The sequence below is a fragment of the Chaetodon trifascialis genome, chromosome 17, assembly GCF_039877785.1.
Source record: "Chaetodon trifascialis isolate fChaTrf1 chromosome 17, fChaTrf1.hap1, whole genome shotgun sequence".
In the NCBI taxonomy this organism is placed as follows: Eukaryota; Metazoa; Chordata; class Actinopteri; order Chaetodontiformes; family Chaetodontidae; genus Chaetodon; species Chaetodon trifascialis.
In genome coordinates, this window is record NC_092072.1 from 5,037,788 (window position 1) to 5,059,644 (window position 21,857).

The 21,857-nt window shown below is 42.3% G+C and overlaps 1 protein-coding gene across 1 annotated transcript; it reads right to left on the reverse strand.

The window, feature by feature from the left end:
- Window positions 1-364: 364 nt before the first annotated feature.
- sall3b (spalt-like transcription factor 3b) lies at window positions 365-10,551 on the reverse strand. Its single transcript, XM_070985339.1, has 4 exons — window positions 9,674-10,551; window positions 2,597-5,545; window positions 2,133-2,470; window positions 365-1,225 (listed from the first exon to the last, which is right to left on the reverse strand). Exons 1-4 carry the CDS (start codon window positions 9,753-9,755, stop codon window positions 833-835), a joined length of 3,762 nt encoding a protein of 1,253 aa, XP_070841440.1. The 5' UTR covers window positions 9,756-10,551; the 3' UTR covers window positions 365-832.
- Window positions 10,552-21,857: the final 11,306 nt, after the last annotated feature.

Genomic DNA, 21,857 nt, shown 5'->3' on the forward strand with positions numbered 1-21,857 from the left:
GAAAACTGATGTAAAGTAACTTTATCTTTTATTATTATTAATTATCTTTAATGCTGTGTTTTGGGATATCCTTCAGTTTTCCTGCACGCCTACAACATGAGCATAAAAGATAAACAAGACACACAAATGTGTTAACAAATGCATTTTGTTTCCCAGTGGACATCTGTGTCTTAAGTTGTTTGCAGAATAAAATTCCTCATTTGCTTCCATAATGCATAGGGTCAAGCGAGAGGTGAAGTTGGCGAAAGCAGTGACAGAGATGAAGCCAAATAAAATGAAAGAGCTCAGTCTACATTGAACTTTTTACTCTGATGTCCTTTCTATGAAGCAGTGTGATGAACAGAGAGAGGTAGTGAATCAAACATACAGATTGTTCTAGTTTTTATTCAGTCCAACCGCTGCTTAAGAATGACAGTTTCTTACCATAACATCGACAATAGCTCATTGCAACTGGTAATTGTGGGTATTCATGAGCATGTTTTGTGCTTTGCACCAGCTATCAGCACTGGGCAGCTGTCCGGAGGAGATAACAGACTCTTTGCATTATTGATCTGAACATATGTTCCCTTCTTCAGAGCAAACGTACTTCTCAGCACCGCAGGGATTTTCAGGTACAAGTTAAACAACTTATTTAATGTATAGAAAAGAAAAAAACATTCACAAATGACTGAAAAGTAAAATAGGAAAATGTGAATAACCTACTATTCTCTGTCAATTGATAAAAAGTTCTTTCTAAGTCTATATATAATACATAAGAACAAACAAGGTGTTTTACAAATATTTTACCGTCCATAATAGATTGCATAAGTATCAAGTCACCATTCAGCTTTTTTCAATTGATTCCAATTTCTTTGCTGTCATCAATCAGCATAGAGAAATGCCTATTATTCCCCAGGTCCATGCCCGCCTTGGTTCGACTGGTTATTGGACTTCCTGCGGCGCTCACTCTGTCCATGCCTGCAGTCAGAGGGTGAAGCTGAGAGATGCCTCTGTTCTGAATCACTGAGATCTCATTGTTCTTCGTGGCCAGGCTGTTGGCGATAGCTGTCGCGTAGCGGTTCCAAAATCCAGGGTCTACATTCATCGCTCGAGCTGCCAGGTCCTTCTGAAACATCTCCCCAAACTTCACGGCCTCTCCGCTCAGCAGGGCCATGGGGTTCTCTACCGACAGCCGCCGGCCTCTCCTGGCTGGTGCATTGTTCCACATGTGAGTTCCCATGTGAACCTGAAAATGACAAATTAGACATTAGATTTGGTGGATGATTTTATTTCAAAATACAAACATGTTGCAAGTATGGATGGTCACAGTAAACAACAGGCTTTCACACTAAAAGAGGTGGTATTTTACTCTTCCTATAAAACTACGCTCTGTTCTCTGATTTAGAGCTGAAAGGATTGGTTGATTTGTCAATTAGTCCACTGCCAGAAATAATCAATGATCGATTAATCATTTGAATGGTTTTTCCAAGTAAAAATGCCAAATATTTGCTGGTTCCAGCTTCTCAAATGGGAAGATTTCCTGCTTTTCTTTGTCTTATGTGACATGAAACTGAAAAATAAATATAAACAATTTGAAGATCATGTAATTGACATTTTTGACTACACTAGTTGATTAATGGAGAAAGTAATCAGCAGACTAATCTGATAACTAAAAGAAAATTATTGTAAGTTGCAGCCACAGTGATTTTTTTTTTTTTTTTTTTTAGAAAACTAAGTATTCAAAGCAGACATGCTATAGACATGCAAAAATTAACAAACTCTTGACAGTCTCCCTCAGACTTCTTTGTTTTTTCATAGAAAAAGCCTAGAAATAAACACCATGAAGTGGCACTAAATTATGAACAGGGCATTGTAAATTCCTGTTGAATCTGATACTTTTATTTTGAAAGGTGCATTTCAACACTTCAGCTGAAGGGAAATGTTCGGTGTTTAATGACACAGAACAGGAAGTTTAATGACAGTTTAAATTTAAAAACAGGCTTTATTTTCTCTTTTCACTCTGGATTTTTCCCAAAGACACTGAGCAGATTCATGAAAGAGAACCTGTTAGTCCTTCCTCATCATCATGTGGCAATATCTAATATTTCACAAAAGGCCACCAACAAAGCTATCACAATGGAGAAAAAGTCTACCTTCAGATTGCCTTTGGTGGTGAAAGCTCTGCCGCAGATGGAGCAGACGAACGGCTTCTCTCCGGTGTGAGTCCGCTCATGGATCTGCAGGGCGCTGGCTGACGAGAAGTTCTTCCCGCAGGCGTTGCAGTTATGCTGCTTCGGGGTTCGGCGAGCGGGAGCTGGGCCGAGCAGGGAGGTCATCCCCGGGCTGCCGACTGACGCGTAAACGGGAGGGATGTGGACACTAAATGGTGGGTGCTGCCCCTCGGACGGGTTGTTCGACTGGCTGTGACCGTTCAGCTCAGTTTTTATGGTGCCTGATGATGTGCTGCTAACCAGGCTGGAAATGTTTTGACCTGCAGGGGAAAGGAAGCGCAGAGGTGAAGTTTTCCTCCATTAAAATGTAACTATCAACCGATTAGACATCTTAAAAAGAATAAAAAAAAATATGTGAGCAACTCATTAAAGTTTAGTAGTCGTACCTCTTTCTCTGCTCAGTTGGAATGACATACAATAAGGAGCCTCCTCTTTCACACATGGCTTGCTGGCCTGTATTCCTGCAGCTGCTGATGCAGAGGTAGGAGACTCAGATTGCTCTCTCTTCACCGAGGCTGCCAAAGGCTCCTGGGATTCTGGCCTGTTGTTGCTCAGTGCAGGTGATTTGATCGTCATGCCCTCTGAGTTGCTCTGAACAGGAGACGCTGATACACGAGGTGAACAGGAGGATTCCGACACATTTGGGCTGTTAGCGCTGCAAACGTCCACCCTTTTCTCTGATAAAGAGTATTTAAAGTTGTCATTAGAACCGTTTGTGAGGGATTTTATAGCAGAGGAGTGGTTTAGGTTTACAGTAGAGTCAATCATCTTCATTTGGTTCTCCAGAGCAGCTAGACTTGAAACAACGGCGAAGGACTTAGGAGAATTACAATCAGAGATGAAGGGTTTAGATGGATTTACACCCTCCTCCATGTTTTCTACCTCCTCTTCCTCTTCCTCGTTATCATCCTCCATTGAAATATCATCAATGAGGTCATTGCTATTGCTGCTGAGACTGTCAAAGTTCCTCTCGTTGACAGAGACGTCGTTGTCCATCTCCTGCAGCCGGTCCACCAGGGTTGAATCTGGAATCTGCCCAACCATGTGCATACGGATATGCTGCTGGAGGACAATGGCGTTGGTGAACTTCTTCTGGCAAATGGGACACGAGTGCTGCACTTGAACAGGGGGATTTTCTCTGTGAACGCCAATGTGAGCCTTCAGGTTGCCTTTGGTGGTGAAAGCCCTGCCGCACACTTTACATTTAAAGGGCCTCTCTCCGGTGTGAATGCGGTAGTGCATCTTTAGCGCGCTCTGACAGCTGAGGACGCGGTGACAAAGGACGCACTGGTTGGGGTCTGTAATCTTTTTGTCAATGTTCTCCACCAGCTGCTGGAGCTTTGAGGTTTCAGATGCTTGCATAGAGTCCAGGAGGCCACCGCATGGGAATTTAGCTTCGTCTGAGTTGAGCGAGAGGGGTGGAGAGTTGGAGACGGGGGACGCGGAGGTGATGGGTTCAGGTGTGGTGGCCACAGATGGGAACGCACTGCTGGTTGCCTCTGTTACTGTGTTGGCTCTCAGTCTAAGGGAGCAGTTTTGGGGCAGGTGTACCCCCTCTGTTTTCAGTGTATTGGATGCTTCCGTCTCACGGTTGGACTGTGGGGACTCTGAAACAGGAGAGACATGAGCCTCACTGCCTCTGTGGTTAGGTGACAAAGATACACATTCAAAAGGAGCTGGCTGGTAGGGAGATTTAACGGATGGTGTTACACTTACAGGGTCATTTGAGCCTCCGATACTGGTAATAGTGGAGGAAAGCGGAAGACCCATAGTGGCTGGCAGAGCTGCTACAACAGGCTTGCTATCCAGCCATGAGGAGACCGGTTTTTCAGGGGGGATGGACATTCCATAGGGAATCCCAGTACTTGTTGGCACATTGTCTAGATATTCTGGCACTGGGTAGGGGTTCATCTGAACATGAGGATACTTCTCTTTATGCCTTTGGAAGTGCACCTTTAAGTTTCCTTTTGTGGAAAAGCGATTGCCGCAGATGTTGCATTTGAAGGGCCGCTCTCCTGTATGGGAGCGCAGGTGGATCTGCAGAGCGCTGTCGCTGCCAAACACTTTGGCACAAAACCTGCATTTATGCTTGAAGAAGGGCTCCTCTGGGCTGGGCTTCGTTTCGAACAAGGACACACTTGGAAGTTTCCCTTTCCTGTGCTTCATCAGAGCCGCAAGAGGGTCAAGTGCATTAGCTGTGGCGGCAATGCTAGCCAAGGGATTGGGGAAAATGACGCTGCTGGGGGGGCTCTGAGGTAGAAATGGCAGGCTGGAGGATGAGCTGAGGAGGCCACTGTGGCCCAGGGAAAGCGGGCTGGAGGAGCTCAGTGTCTGAGTACAGCTAATGCTGCTGGTGTGTGAGCCTGTGTAAGGCGGTAGTAATGTGGAGATGCTGCTGCTGCTGCTGGACAGAGATCGGATTGAATTTTCTGAGGAGGCTGAGGTACATGCTACATCTCTAAAGGTAGACTGCCCACATACAGTTTGTGAGGGGGGGCTTTGTGACTTTTCCAGCACGGAGGTCAAAGAAACAGCAGCCTGTCCATTGATGGTCGAGGGCATCGTTCCTGACAGCGGCAGGATGGGAGGAGGGACGATGCCTTGAGAAGGGAATGGGTTTGGTGCCAGAGACAGAGATCTGGACACCGGGTTTAACGCTGCCTGTGTTGGTTGTCTGTTCATGATGGCTACCTGGCTGCAGATCTGCTCGATAAGTTGCAGCTGGTGGACCTGTTGTTGCTGCAGAGCCAGCAGGTGCTCCAGGATCACTGGGATGGCTGCTGAAGCTGCCTTCCCTCCAGTACCGCAGCTGTTGATCCCCTGGGAGAACTGGGCAACAGCCACCCTGGTGCTGTGAAGGATCTCTAACGTCACGTTTGTGCTCGGCATGCTGTAGCTGCCAGCAGCTGACATCTGGGGGGAAGTGGACTCAGCTGAATCTGGAGGCTGAGGGCTGGAGGTTGTGATGTATTTGTCCTGCGATCGATGCTCAAGCTCCATGGCTTCTTCCCGCTCTGTGCCTTCCTCTAAATTATCCAGACTGTCATTGTCATTCACCAGCGTCTCCCCCAGCTCAAAGCCAGCATCCGCGGACTCCGCTGCAGACGAGTCACAGGACGCCACACTTGGAACCGGAGAAGGTCCGATAGAAGGTTCCTCAGGAACTGGCATCCGCTCATTGTCTTTTACTATCAGCACCAAGGGATCCTCAGTGCAGACTTTGTGATGTTCGCTCAGTTCAGTCCAAGTGAAGAACTCAGCACAGCATTTGTCACAGATGTGTGTTTCCTCACTGCCTCCACTGGTCTCCTCTCTGTCCATGCCCTCCACGAGGCCTGAAAGTGTGAAAAAAGACGATGTTAAGGACGCAAAGATTGATCATTTATTGTCCTGACATTTCACCAGAGGCACACACACACACACACACACACACACACACACACACACACACACACACACACACACACACACACACACAGGAAAACACACACACACACAGCAGTGAGGCCATCTTGCTGAACTCACGCTGTGTGGACGAGCATTGTTCAGACCCACTGAACTTAAACTTCCACAGGAGACCTCAAAGAAACACACACGTCGATCTGAATTACAAGGTTTTCATAAAACGACGCAAAACACGATCTAGAAAACAGATCAACTGATGTAAAAGATTTCTATATTTCACCCAGTGCGAGAGTTTTAACTGCAAGAAGTCGTGTATTTTTTTCTATTTAGATCTGAAATGAGATTATAAAAAAGATAAAGTGTAATCTATTTAAATGTTTGCAGCTGTTAATGGCACTAGTGCGGTTTTATAATTGTTTTGTGATTTTAATCTTAAAATTCGACGGTTCACAGGTTTGAAACTCACACTTCCTGTTTTCAGATGCTAATCATCTTTATGAAAAATCAATAAAGCTCAATGAAGTTTTCTGACCTCTCAATTGTGCATTCAGACAGATAATGAAATTCCATACAGCACATTGATTTTTGGGGGGCCATTCGTACACGTCAGTAAAGTATCTCAACTTTATACAAAAACATTGCACTTCCCTCATTTTGTTCAAAAACCTGAAGTTTAGTCAGATTGTGTGAAGTCAGCTGACAACTGATTTAACTGCAAACTCTTGACGATGATGTGTATTTTTATGCAGTAAATCGCAGCCATTTAATACTTTAATACTACCTGATAAACTTCAATGTATTTTCCTAATTGCAGAAGAACACAACTGTGACTCTGTAGCAACAACAGCAGGTTATTTATAGTGTGTTAATTTTAATAATAGACCTTCATAACAACACAGCTCCAGCAGAAAGCATAATGCTGCTTCTATTACTCGTAAAAACCTAAAATGACGTTTGCAAAGTTTGACACTTTTATATGTAATCAAGCTCTGAATTTACAGGAAAATAAAAGCAACCAATAAAAGACCCAGAATATCCTGATGTGGTAAATAATATGGATTCGTTGTTCTTATTTCTAACTTGTGTGGAACTTTAATGTCAATCCACTGTTTCTTTTCTAATAGCTGTAAAAAAAATTCTCTATACAACACGTAACACACAGCTGACACTAAACGTCTCTTTTCCTTCTGTCTGACAGTGATTTTGACATCATTTCCTCCTTTTTGTCCTCTTTCAGTAGCTGCAATGTGACGTCCTTTTGAGAAAAGATTTTACTCTTTAGAATCACTGTTGCATCTGTTCAGGCTTTGGCCCATTAGGAAACAGACAGTGATAGCAGATGGAAAGATCTGGAGAAATCAATAGTAAATTATTGTTACATACACTCGGGCTTCCCTACACCGATTTAGAAATAAGAATCTAAAAAGCACCAAAAGCAGAAAGATGGATATTATAAGGTTTGGGTTTAAGATTTTTATAACATTTTTTTTTCAGTAATTTACTGATTTGATGCAAAATAATTTTCTTTCTGCCACATAATGATAAATCACGAGTGTGTGCGCATGTCTGAGTGTGTGTGGCCGACATATGTGCAGCACCTTTGTTCTTTAACACAACAAACGTGGACATAAAACAATTTAAACACGGGAGTGTGTGTGTGCGTGTGTGTGTGTGTGTGTGTGTGTATGTGCACGTAGTTTGCGTGTGTGTGTGTCTATTTCCAAGTGCAGTCAATACACTCCAATTATCACTATGTTTCACCACCTGAAAGAATGAGTCCCAGCGTGCTCAAGCTAAACACAGACTGAGACGTCTGGTGTATTTACAATTATACCAGCACACTCAACAAATCCTCCTGCAAACACACGGTGCTATCTCTGTATTAATGAGCGCTACGTTTGTTAATGCATTACAGGCTTTAGCTTCCAATTGTCTCACATCTGAGATAATAAAAACTGATTTTAAGTTTTTTTCAGTTTAGACAAGACGCGTGCAACCACAGTTGAGTGAGTAAAACCTATTTAAAAGTCAAGCTCGTCAGTAAATAATCAGAGTCGCTGGCTCACCAGGTGGGTGGTCTGAAGATCACCAAGGCGATTCAGCAAACACAGGCGCGAAAACACTTTCACTGTTTCAGCTCAGGGTTTTCTCTGCACTTTTTTTTTGCAAGATTTACTTCCAGAAAAAACAAAGAAGAGATCAGTTTGGAGTTAAAGCTCGGAATATATTTCCAGATATAATAACACTCGGAGAAATGTATTTTAAAAAGCCGCTCTCACTCAATCTGTTTCGTTAGGAGCAGAAAACAGATTTATGTCTGTTTCTTGGGGGGGGGGAGAAAAATCATGAAGCTGCAGCTGAAAAGCAAACAGACTCTCAGCTCAGCGTTAATGCCTCTTTGCCTCTCTGTGTGACCTCTGGGCTGCAGAGGTCAACGGTTCACATGTACTAATTGTATTATGATCCAGACATGCAGCACTTGGCCCTCGCAGGGTGAGGCTGACAAAGGTTAAGTCAGCAGGCTCAATCAAAGCCCATCTCAGAGTGGCAGAGCCCCCCCGCCTGGCTGCAGGGCTGTGGGAGGGCCTCCTCCATGCTCGACACCTTTTCACAGCCACAAATAATAAAAAAGTGACACAAAATTTTACTGAGAAACGTGGAACAAAAGCTGTGACGAGGACGTTTTGAATCAAGGCGTGAAACTGGCTCGGTCTCTTGCAGGCCTTCTGATTTTGAGGCTCCTCCAACAAACAAAGTTGACACTGAGAAAAATAAATACACGCATGGGAAATAAGTCATATTACATTTGATAAATTTAGATTAACGGCAGAATGTGAAGCCAAGGTCAGATTAAGAGACCGTATCCAAAATTCAATTCAAAATTCATTTTTGGATGAACACACATCCAACAGTTTAAAAGGTAAATTCGTGGTTAAAATAGTGGTGCTGATATGTGTTAGTGCTCAGCTGTTAGTGTTGGCTAAAAGGTTCACATAACATCCAGGCTTTCCTTCAAGTACAGAAGGGAAAGTTAAATTGTTTAATGAAATGTTGAAATAGTTAGAAATGACTTAAGGCTTCTGGTGTGTCGTCACACAAATGAAGTGAGATCTCGTCACAAATAATATGTAGCAGGCTGATTATTTTTAACTATAATTTAATACTCTCCTGGCAAAACGTAAAGATTAAGAAATACTTGATGTCGAGATCCGTTTAACCTATTTTGTTTTCTATATTCTTTATTAAATAACTTGTACAGAAAATATCGGACATGTGAATTAAGCAATAAAAAACACTAAAATATAGAAATTCCCATACATGTGAAAACGTGCTCGTGAAGTCATTTGGTCAAGGCCACATTTCAGATTATTTTCTCCTACTTCATGGCGTAAATGTTTCTTGTTGAAATGTGCAAGTTTTAGTCGTTGACAGGAAGGCCTCGAGGCAAAAACAGAGAAAAAGTCAAACGTAATCTGCAGAAATAATCCAATAAAATAAAATATATCATCTTATTCTGTACTGCAGCTCACATCAGGCCCTGTTTCTGCTAAACTGTTAAAACATAAATGAAATAAAACGTGAAAATAGCTTTGATTTGGTTTCATTCATGACATCTTCCATCGTTTCCAGCCTGCTGTTTACAGTATGTTCCGCACTGTGTCAACATGGATGTGATCTTTGTTAAAACATTAAAAAACAATTCAAATATGCACCATTAAATTTCCTTCTCGCGACCAGGTTATGAACTTTTTTGAACTTGTTTAGAATAACAAGGTTTTTTAATTGGCAGACATCAAAAACCAAATACTAAATACTGTTAAATATAAGTACTTAAGAGTCAGACAGAGGCAGGAATTTGCGAACAGCTTGTCCACCTTTTTAAAATATTTTCTGACATAAAGCCACCATCACTGTCAGTTTTGTCACACTCCTGGACATGAAGCCGCTTAAACGCAGCTGTTCTTTAACGATACTTGTCCCTGTTTCTGCCGGGTGGTCCATTAACAGCTGCTGAAGGAAACCCAGTAAAAGTGGTTTAAAGGTTCCCGGAAACCTACCATTGTTGCAGAGGAGTCCGGTCTGCGTCGCCTTTTCGTCGGACCTGAGGTGCTGCGGTTTGGCTTGTTTGCGGCGGGACATGTTGATCTTTCACTGCGACTCGCTGCTGCCTTTCGCCGACTCATCTACAAGCAGCGAATGGGACCCTTCAGAGGGAGCGGGGTCGGTGAAATAAGCGAACGGTGGCTGGTGTTGATGCCCGTGTGCAGATTGCGCATGTCAGTGTGATTGTGATGGAGGAAGGATAACGCTTTTACGACTCTTGCTGCCCTTCAGTGGGTGATTGGCTGCGGTCCAGTCAACTCACGCTAGATATGGAAATGAGGGATGGGGTTTAATAATAATTAGTTCACTTCCTGTCCCGTGTGCGGCTGCTTTTACGCACAACTCCGAGCGGCTCCAACATGGTTTAGTCCGACCTCAGCTGCTGTGAGCGTCTCATGCGTTTTGGAGACATCTCGGGTTTAACTTTGTGGCCAAATGCTGCTCATCGGTATCATCCGTGTAGATTTAGGAGTGACTTGTTTCCTTTTTGAGCTCCTGGATGAGTTTGTGTCAGAAGCTCCGGTTTGCGCTGACTTCTCAGGCTGTGGATGGATGGATGGATGTCCCGACTGAGTCTTTCGCCTCACGCACACTTAAGAAAACGGAGCAACACTAGCAAGAGCAGTTATCCCTCCACGAGAAGATAGGAGTCTCCTAAAACTGCGTAAAGTCCACAATCAACGGGTTAGAAAGCGTAATTCTTGCGTAAAAGGTGAAAACGAGATATCGGCGGGTTAAATACGTGCGTAAAGTTAAACTTTGTGCGTAAAAATCACGCTCAGGTCGCAGGTAGGTCCGATCTCAAGCTGGTGGCTGTCGGAAGTGAGACTCCCTGGTTTGTCCGAGGCACCGGCGCTCTCCTTGTTGCCTCCGCCTCCGGCCCATCATAATGCCCCTCAGCCGGCTGCGATAGGCTACTGCCAGGATACCACAGGAGGTGTTGGAGCCCTTGCTTCATTTGTTACGACCTCCCACAATTTGGCGCCATTATAAACTGAAAATGTCTCTATGCTGGAAAAGAAATCTCCCTTTGAGTGATGATCAGGGATGTGTGGAGGGTGAACCCACCTGAACTCATGGGCGTTGAAAGAAAAATAAAACAGGCTGACTGGACTTTAATTTTTTTTAGTTTTTATTTAGGTTTTGGTGGTTGGCTGACAAAGAATCACCAACCACAGGTCACAACCTTCAATAAAAACTCTTTATTTGTCAGTACAGCTGTCACTAATAGATAAAAATGGTAAATGAAGCCAAATATCGGAGATGGAGTGCATAATAAAATCTGTTTTGATGTTATAGTTTGATCCTTCCCTTCTACAGACTCTAAGCCGGGAGACGAATGAAGCACACCGAATTGAGGCTGTAATCCCTTTTCACCAAGCATTGTCCCAAAACTTGTAATTATGTGGTTTTAAAAGATGCAGCTGGGGGAGGACAGAATCAGCTGTTGATAATTGCAAGTACTACACAACAGCCTGGTATTGATCGGCATGTCTCCTATTCCCCTGCTATGGAGAGATAAGGAGGCCCCACTCCTGCCGGAATATAATTTCTTCTGACCTATCAGGTTTCTACAGACTTATGATGAATAGCCAGAGTGGCCGAGAGCGCTTATCTGGAAATTCAACCCTACTTGATTCGATATTGATTCTTTGTAACCAGCGTCGGCACACAAAATCAAGCTACCGACTACTTGACCATGATGTCTTCCAGATTCTAACTTGGCCTCCACCAGCGCACTCACACCCTGAAGCACCGCAGCAATTATTGTGGACGGAGGAACAAACGTGTCAGTTTGTTTAGTATGAGGCCAATTCAGGTTAAATAAATCATGCTCAATAATAAATGACTCTATGTAGAACTTTTAAGTCTGTCACTGCTGCAGGAGGTGAATGATCGGATGAAATGATGCCAAATACAGACAAGATAAATAGTCATGCTGGAAAAAAGAAATAAAGTACAGGAGATATACACAATAACATGCAACAAATACTAGCACTGCGAAGTTTAAACTGTTTAGCTTTTGTCAGCAGTGTGGCAGAAACATTTTTCTTTCTTTCTTTGTTTTTTTTGTTTTTCCTGGTTTGGTTGGAAAAATGACTAAGTTGCCTTCCAGTTACACAACTAATCGTCTCCAGAGTCTGAAGAAGCGACTGAATGCCGTACTTTCATGTAAATATTGCAGAAATGCAAGCATAGATGTAACAAAGGCAGGCATATAGGCTGATATACAGAAGTATATATTGTGTAGTGTTAGTTTTATTGTACAAATTAATATCCACCCAAAATTACATATACAACAGGATATAATGATATAATGGAGCAGGAGGCCTTCATTTCAAAATATAGTTGATGTAGTAGTTGATGTGATGATTTCAAATTATTTCTACACCTGATTTTCACACACATAAAAAAATGCACACCTAATGGGTTTTTAAACCCCCCCACATCTCCCAAAAACAGACCAACATGACCTCAGTGGAAGCTACAGGCCTGAATATAAGGTAAATGCATACATCGTTATAGTGCATTGAATGTCCAGGTGTTTTTGTTATTTTGACCACCCTCTGCTCATCAGTCAACGTCTCTGAAAGAAAAATGACAAATTGAATTCACACAAAATTACAGTAGTTATTACATCATACAGGCGTTCATGGTATTTTGTCCACTTCACCAGATCATAATAATTAATGAAAAAAAAAACACATTTTAACAATCAGTTTGCAAACATTGCTGCACTTAAACAGTTTACTTTCTTACTTCCTGTCTGTGAGCACAGGCTTGTGTGTGAGTCACCTTCTGAGCAAGCGATTGTCACCAAGAATGAAGTATGCTGCCCATATTAAGCTGAAAATTGAGTCTGCAGAATCAGGAGCGCCAGTTTCCGACCATGTGAAGATTACAGTATCGCCTGTGATTTACAGCAGCTGAGTGCACGAGCAGGTACGGCAGCGTCCTGTCAGCCGGTGCCAGCTGAGGAATGTGAGAGCTGCTTTACGGAGCGTGAGGCCTCAGATGGAGATATGACAAGCTAATAGGCCCTGACCCGCCGCCGAGACCGACAGCAATCAGCTCGGAGAAAAATGCAAAGCTGTGCAGAGATATGTCAGCATAAAGACAAGACAAGAAGACTCTGAGACTCGTACGCCTTCAACTGAGGTATTCACTGAGTAAGAGGAAAAAATTCCATCGGAGTCTGTTTAGTCAACATCTGCATGTAAGGGTATGTGAGGGAAGCTTGGCCAAGATTTTGCATTTAAAGAGTAAATCTGATGCTCTTAAACCTCGCTGACCTGCCAGCGGATCAGCCAGTACAAACTCATGCTGTGCAGCCAAACAATGTTCAAACACCAAGAACCTTATTTTAAATTCGAGTGGACATCCCAGAGTTTCCAGAGACAACAAATACGTCAGGTTAAATTGAGGGGAAATGTGTGTAAAAATGTTACATAATACATCTCGAGTATTTCCCGAATGTCTCTTACAGAAACAGAATATACATGACTTTGTCAGGCGATGTGGAATAAAATGATTTTTCAGCTGCTGAAGAGACTGAAGGGGAAATAAACGGGGACAGCTGCAATGAACAGCGTCCACAGTGAGGTGACTTATCACAACTAACCAACAAACAACGAGTCTTGAGACCTAAAAATAACTGTTTTTTTCCACTGGCTTCTTACAGGATGACTGTGTCTGCAAGCGGCTTCCAAAACGACACGAGGCTGCTTCAAACAACCCTGATTCCAAAGACGTCGGGACGCCGTGTGAAGCATAAATAAAACAAGATGTGACAACTTGCTAATCCTTTTTGACATGTGCTCAATGGAAAACAGTCCAAAGACAATATATTTAATGTTTGAGCTCAGCAGCTTCGTTGATTTTTGTAAATATCTGCTTTTTCTGAATCTGATGCAGCAACATGTTTCAAACACGTTGGGATGGGAGCAACTAAAGACTGGGAAAGATGTGGAACGCTCCAAAAACACCTGTTTGGATCATTCCACAGGTAGACAGGTTCATTGGTAACAGGTGATAGTATCATGATTGGGTATGAAAGGGGCATCCTGGAAAGACTCAGTCGCTCACGAGCGAGGATGGAGCGAGTTTCACCACTTTGTGAGCACATGATTGGATGAAGAAGATTAATACACGGGCTCAGGAACACTTTGTTTAACTGTTGCCAGTAAACACAGTTTGTCTGCAAATGACTGCGTTCTGTTTTTATTTAAGTTTTACACAGCGTCCCAACTTTTGGAATGGGGGTTGTCGGAAAAAAGCCATTATTCGCACGACCACAGTCGTGTTATTTGTCAGGAGAACATGTTGTTTTACTCATGCTGTCAGTTCTCTTTTTTCAAGCAGCCTCTTTTTTTGTTGTTCTGGGCAGACACCTTAGCGTTGACCTTTTCAGACGTCATTTTTTTAATGCTTTGAGCCAACCCAGTATCCCTAAAAATTATATTGACATCCACCACACAGTTTGCATCCACTGCCAGCGTAGGAGGCGGTGCAGGCTTTATGTAACGAGGCAGGATGTGTGGGTGTGGTTGTCAGAGTGGAGGGTGGGCATGTGGCGTATCTGACCTTCATGAGGGAGACTTTACATCCCATCAATCTAACAGCTAATGTTGGCTCTTTAGAAACATAACCACAGTCATTCCCTCGCTTCAACAATAGCATAGGTGTGATTTGCAGGTACTGTAGAGAGAACACGTTTAAAAATTTTGGCATTGGTCTTTAAATAAATGTTTAAAAAAAAAAAAAAATCCATTCAGCTCCATTGTTCTGAGGCGGCGGCTCAATTTTATGAGGGAATATCTCAAAATGTTGGTACATAAACTCAAAAGTAAATGAATGGGTTGGTACCACCAATGTTGAGAAAACATGTTTTTAGTTTTGAAATTTTGTGCGAGCTGAGACTCTAAAGTATAATTTTGGAAGTTGAGTCAAATCCCAGAATTGACAGAGACGAAAAGCATCCAGCAGTCAGAGGTGAAAGGTTGAAAGCCACAGGCTGCAGCTTCATATGAGTCTGCTGCTTCATTTGATTTACTTTTCAATGAAACCAACTGGATCATAACAGTCTTTTAGCTGAAAATATCTCTTCTCTGGGGGGCTTCAGGGTGGCAGTCTGCTCAGCCCCCCACCACCTCCACCGTGCTGCAGAATAGATCTAAAAGAATTACACTCACTCAGGCTGTTTCCTCATATAATCACACAAAAGGATTTTTCTTGAAAATGATCATAAATCACAGGCCGGATCAATACGCTGGGCCCTGGCTGCAGCAGCCTGATAACACAATCAATAGAGGGTATTTGGATTTTAATTAATACATGACGGCGCCTCTGCTCTGAAACGGTGAAATATGACCTCAACCCCTTTTGAAATACGTCCTGCAGAACATCACATGCTGCAACTCATCAGACGTCGATGTGATCTGCTACCCGGAGCCGTGAGACAGACGGGATGAAAGGGAAGGAGACAGGGGACATATATTTGCACAAGGAGAAGGTAAAACAAGACTCTACGGGCAAAGCTAGCAGCTCTGTGAGGCTCTACTTAGGCACAGCAGTGCTTTGAGCTAAATGCTAACATTAGCATGAAAACATGCTAACAATGGTAACAACAACAAGGTTTGAATATTTCAATAATTCATGTCTTCTTTTATAGTTTTGCATCAGTATTTATGATTCTTTAGGATAAGTTTGTTGTTAAATTCAGTGAGTATGTTGAGAACATTTGTTGAGAACTTTTTAGCATGTTAGCAGGCTAGCATTTGCTAATTAGCACTAATCAAGAAGTTGCGCTGAGCCTGATGGGAGTGTCATTTGCTTTTCAGGTATTTGATCATAAACCAAAGCAATGGACAACTTAAAACTGTGACTGGATGGTGGCGCTTAAGGGAAAGTTAAGGGGTCAGAGTGCATCCAGAGGGAAACATGACTGGTGGCGCAAATTTCATGGCAAGTTCTCAAGACATTCACTGAAAATCACATCCTCATGGTGGCGCTATATGCAATGGGTGGAGTCACAGCCACCCTGATACAATCTCTTGCATTATGTTAGATCACCAGAGTCACTCGGATTCATCCTCTGGAGACCGTGAATGTCTGCACAAACTTTCTTGCCCATCCATTAAACAGATGTTGAAATATTTCATTCTGAACCAAACAAGACATCCACAGAGTCAAACCGCCAGCACGACTAAAAACAAGAGCCTGATCCGTCCAGCCCATCCTCACGTCCCTCCAGAGGGACCAGCAATTGTCAAAGCTGATATGGAAGCTCAGACAGGCTCCCTTGCAATATCCAAAACCTTCACTCAGCAGTTATTGCAGCTGAATGGGAGCAGGTCCTTCATCCCAAAACACAAAGCAAACGGGGAATAGACCAAAAAGAAATCAAAAGTGAACAAAGAGGGATTGAACAGAGAGCGGGGAGTGATAGACAGCACCAAGACAGGGCTGTTAGGTTATGTAGACCGAGGGCTGAGTGGCTGGGAAATTTCTGATCGCTTTAATTCACTACACCCAACCTGGCTCAGCTCTCTGCCCCTCTCTGCTTTTATCTAACACTGTGTTTCTGTATTGATTTTTTTTTCTTTATCTTCAAGGCTGGATAAGAGGACAGAGAACTACGGGAGTGAGAGTGAATGAAGAACTTTCCTGAAGATTGCTGCTATTCTCCGGCTTATTGCCTCCTGTCCTTCATGGTTTCACATGACGTCCCGGGTGTCAGGATCGCCTTCGAGCTGTAAATGAGGAAGCTGATGATACAAGTGGACTGGGATCAAAAGGGAGGACGCTGGCAAAGGTAGACAGACACAGACAAAAAATTAAATACATTTCTAAAAGTGTGTGATAACATGAAATCGGTGTAAATATTTGTTGTAGCACAGGTGAGAAAAGAGGATATTTCCTTCGGGGAACTGAAGTTTGGTTTGAAAAACTCCGGAAGGTGTTGAGATAATCTCTCCCTTTAGAGCAGCATGAGAGAAACAGGAGCGCAGATGAAAACACCTCCTCAGCTACACATAAAAGCTTCATAATGATGTGTTTGGGACTTTGTTGACGCGCAAGCTTGCATAACAACAAGCTAACGGCAAAAAAAGCTGCAAATTTCTGGAAAAAAAGGAAATTATTCCGTCTCACAAACTTGCCAATTACAACAATGGATGCAATAAAACAGTAGTTAATTACGACCTCTGAGTACCATCTGAGGCTGTGGAGGAAAACTCAGAATGTAGTCGCCTCCTTTCCATGAAATACACCAGACCCCGTTGAGCTGGAAAATTGTGCTTTCAGCAGCAGCATTTTAGCCGAAAGTGTCAAATTTCTACTTAAATAAAGACTTTTCAGGCAAAACAAAAAGGAGATGGTCTTGAATGCACCAGCAGGATGCCTCTTTCTTACCCCAGAAACAATTAGACATCACAATTGTTTCGAATGAGAATGGACCGTTCCAGATCAAAGTGAAAGTAAGAAGCTGACTAACAAAGCAGACGATCCGCAGGGAGCCCTTTGTTTCATTTCTGGCTTTAACAGAAACAGCACTTCATATTAACTCTGACAAATAGTCTTAATCTGAGAAGCATTCAGAGGTTCCTTTCGAAGGGTTTGATGTTTCAGGGTTAAAGCGAAGTTTCAAGAAATCCAGGATTCAAACTCACGAGACTGTGATTCTTACAAACAACTTCTGAGTTTTCGTAGCTCAGCGTGTCTCCCCGAAGCACCAATCTATCAAGTGTAAGTACAATTCTGAGGTATTTAACTTGAGTATTTCCATTTTCGTCTACTTTATTCTTCTACTGAGCTGCGTTTCAGAGGCTTTATTTATTGGACTCACTTTACTGGAGTAAAACGTTGTGCCACCGCGAAACCGTTGATGTGTAAATGCTGACGTGTAAACTGTACAGAATATCAAGGACACCTCTCTCATTGTTCTGTCGCTTTGATGATAAAAAGCAACAAGCGACACTGTGAACAAAAGATGAGAACAAGGTAAAGACAAAAGATTTGAGTTAAAGCTTCTGAAAAAAATCCCTTAAAATTCTTAAATTAAGTAAAATTTAAAAATCCTGAGAAAAAACTTTTACATAGTGGTAACTTATGTAACAGTCAGAGTTACTTAGTGGATAAAGACCTTAAATAAAACTACATTAGCAACTTGTAACACGATTCAAATGCCCAGAAACATGCAAAATAAAAACCACCTCCATTAGAACTTTTGAAGTACTTTGCTGAGTAAAATTGTGAATGCATGACATTAACTTGTGATGGAGTACTGCAGTACTACTTGTCCTCATGTACAGTAAATGATCTGAATACGTCTGGCACAAACACACTGGAGGTGGTCCTGCAGCCATCTGTGACACGTTGAAGCAACATGTGAAGGTTTTTGAGCCTCCTGGTCCGGCGAGGCTCTCAGCAGGAGACAGACAGAGGACAGAATAATGATTAGGAAACTCATCCTGAAGCACGCCAGGAGAAACGCAGCGCGCCCTCATAACTGAGACCAAAAGGCCAATAACTGCTGGGAACCACAGCCCAAATGTTGTCCTGCCACGTCATACGAGTCAGGAGCACAAAAGCAAAGGAACCAGTTTTCTGCATGACAACAGCCTCAAACTCTCTCTGAAACTCCCAAAACATGGATGATGAGGTCATGCTCACTCACGTCTGTGTGAAGTTACACATCCTTGTGAAATCTGAAGTTAAAGCTCACAAAGATCCTGCAAACAAATAAAGGTGTTGTCTCCCACCCAGTAAACGAGCAGAGCCCCGCCACTGTCTCCATACAATGAAAAGCAGACGAGAAAAAAAAAAAGAAGAGAGAAACTAGAAGAGCCCAGACTGATTTTTATGTGAATGTTGACTAAGAATGGTCTCCATCTGTGTAAACCCACTCAAACAGTGACTTCCTGTGAGTAACAGTCTGAAGCCTGGAGCAAATCACTGATATTTATCATGCAAGATGGCACACATTCCCAGGGTTACAGTTTGACTGCTGCTGGTCTCCCACTCTGGCTCAGGCCTGCTGCGAGAGGCTACTTTCTAATTGTTTCACCCCCAAAAATACCAGGATCTGAGCTCCACAGTCACAGGTAAGATTGCTTTCTCGTTCATTTTATTCGCTGAAGCCGCAGCGAACGTCCAGCAGTACGACAGACTGACAAACGGGTTTTAGTTTTTCGTATTGGCTTAAGAAGAAGAGCGACCGAGCTCGTACAACTCAGGTAATTCAATCACTTCGTTTGCCGGCTAAACAGAAATTTGGAAAAATCTTTAAATTCCGATGCTTTCAGAGCCTCGATTGTCAATTATTTGAACATTTCTGGAGACTCCAGATTCTGCTAAACCTGTTAGCAACGTGCTAGTGAAACAGGGAGAATATATGAAGGATTTATTTGCTAAAACAGATTTTATTTTCTTAAATCATATGTTTATTTTTTGGTGCATTCCAGGCCGTATCAATCAACCAAGTGTTGGTTTAATTCATCTTCAGAATAGCTTTCATCTGTTTTTGCAAACTCTTGAATATAAACAGTGTAATTGATCTTGCAGTGAATATATATATTATATATATATATATGTTTTATACGTTTGGATTATCTTTAGCAGGCTGCACTGCTGTGTTTTGTTCTACGTATAATGTTAATAAAGTTGCACTGAATTGATGCAAATATATTCCTACTACATGCTGAATATGGTCTATAATTTATTTCTTCATAAACATAAAAATGAGGACAAAAAGACAGTTTTCCCAGCGTCCATGTTTGTGGAAATTTACAACCTCGTCTTAAGTTTGTCACTGTTTATATTTCTCGCACGCTTCTGAAAGAAACACACAAAATGCTGCGTTTGTTTGATCGAGTTCAAAGTTATGTTACGTTCTTTAACTCCATCTGAACAAACCGAGGAGGCGGCAGACATAAACAACATGACGGCTGCCCTTCATCCCTCCCATCCTCCCCTCTGTGGTATTAACATTTCGTATTGATGCCGTCCTAAATGTTACAGCATCCTCGTCCATCACAGCAGACGTGGAGGTGATGCATTTGTCTCCTTGTAAATAAATATCTTGGCATCACGGTAAACTTCTCATTTGTTGGCATTATTTTGGTTTTCCTCTGGTGCATTTTAGCATGTTTTCCCTGTACATAAATGCAATGTTTTTTAGAGCTGCCATCAACCTCAGCTGCCACCCCGGCTTCCCACGTATTAATGATGCAATAAAAGGCAGTACAGGAGGAGCAGGTCACGGGTAATCGCAAAGTCATGCTCCATAGGGTCGGCATGGTTTATTTGATTAACCTCTAGTGACAGGTCAGATGTTGGGAATATGTTTTTCAGCCAGATGATCATGGGTCATTTATGACCTCCTGCTGAAGGATAATCAATAGCTGGACAGACTGACAGCCAGGCCGCTGACAAAAGCTGTCATCAGGGTTATGTTTGTATTATGTCTGGTCCTGAGGCGAAGGAACTGGCAAATATCATGATACTGCCGAGGCTCGTTGACACTCTTTGACTGCACTGGTGTTTATAGAGAAATGACAGGGAGAGAAAAAGAAAGAAAGAAAGAAAGAAAGAAAGAAAGAAAGAAAGAAAGAAAGAAAGAAAGAAAGAAAGAAAGAAAGAAAGATTTTTCTCGAAGTGTTGCCTCGATTAAATCCAGTAAATGTCCCCGTTTCTACCTGCTTCACATCCTTGTTCTCTGCCACAAAATGGCAGCATGTGCGTCAAACAGTCCATTCAGAGAGGGGCGAGGGGAGGGGCAGGAGGGGGAGGGGGGCAGAGAGGAAAAACAAATGTCATGCGATGCAAACAGTAAAAAGAGTCCAATCTGCTTTACAACAGTTTTACAGCACATCCTGGGCTGAGTCTCACTGGCTGCCTGCAGACAAACCCTCTCTCATATCCGGCCTGCTCGCTGCAGCCTCTCCAGCTCGCTGCCATACCTCGCTGGCTGCTGCACTTTTAAACCACCACCCGCTTTGAGCTCCGCGTGCCTGTAAACAAATGCAATTTTGCATTTCCTGTAGTCTAGACACAAGTGAGGCAGTGCTGCAGCAGTACTCACACATCATCTGTGGAGGAAGAGAAAGATTTTACATCTGTAAAACAACTGTTGCAGATTTATTCCAAATGCTAACAAGCGTTGACTGTACTGACAATCTGGGATATCTAACTCTTTTCATGAAGTCCACTAAAGACAAGAGTATTGTTAACAATCATTAAACGGCATGGAGCTCCATTATTAAACTGATATTAGTCAAAGAGATGTAGATAAAAGCTTTTACACTGAGACAAATGAGTTCAAAACCTACCAAAAATTCCTTGGCAAATAAAAAAGTCCTGAAAATCATAAAAATATCTAAAAATCCTGAATATTGAAAAATCCATAATCTTTAAATCCTAAAGGCCAAAACATTTCTTAAACATCCTAAAAATTTTGCAGAAAACCAAAATTTTCCCCAAAATTCAAAACGAAAAACAAAAATCCAAATTTAAAAACCCTAAAAATTTTAAACAATAAGCTGAAAATCATGAAAATTTAACAAAAATATTGTTTGCAAAAAGTTGGTTAAAAAACTTTCAACAAAAAATGTTAAAATCCTAAAAGAAAAAATTATGAACAGAAAATAAAAATCCTAAAAAATAACAAAAACCTAAAAACTTGTTTAAAAAAAAACCCAAAAAACTGAAAAATACAAACAAAAAATCTTTAAAAAAAATTCTGAAAATCCCTTAAAATTGATTCACAGATGAAGACCATGACAAAAAGCCAGCAAGTGGACTTTGAGTCCAGTCTCTCTCTCTCTCTCACACACACACACACACACACACACACACACACACACACACACACACACACACACACACACACACACACGTCACAAGATGAAGAATGAACTGTCAAAATCCAAAATGTTTTACACACCACACCTCGTCTTACATAACATACTGTATAGATGCATTTTCATTTTTCCAGCCTCTTTAAAATTCATTTGGTCAGTGAACGCATCACGCCTTTGAAGTGCAACCGGTGTAATTTATCCAGCTACTGCTGAGACTGTCGGGTCTGTTCTGCAGCGCAGTCAAACGAGAACGAATCAAAGAGCCTTCGGAGAGACG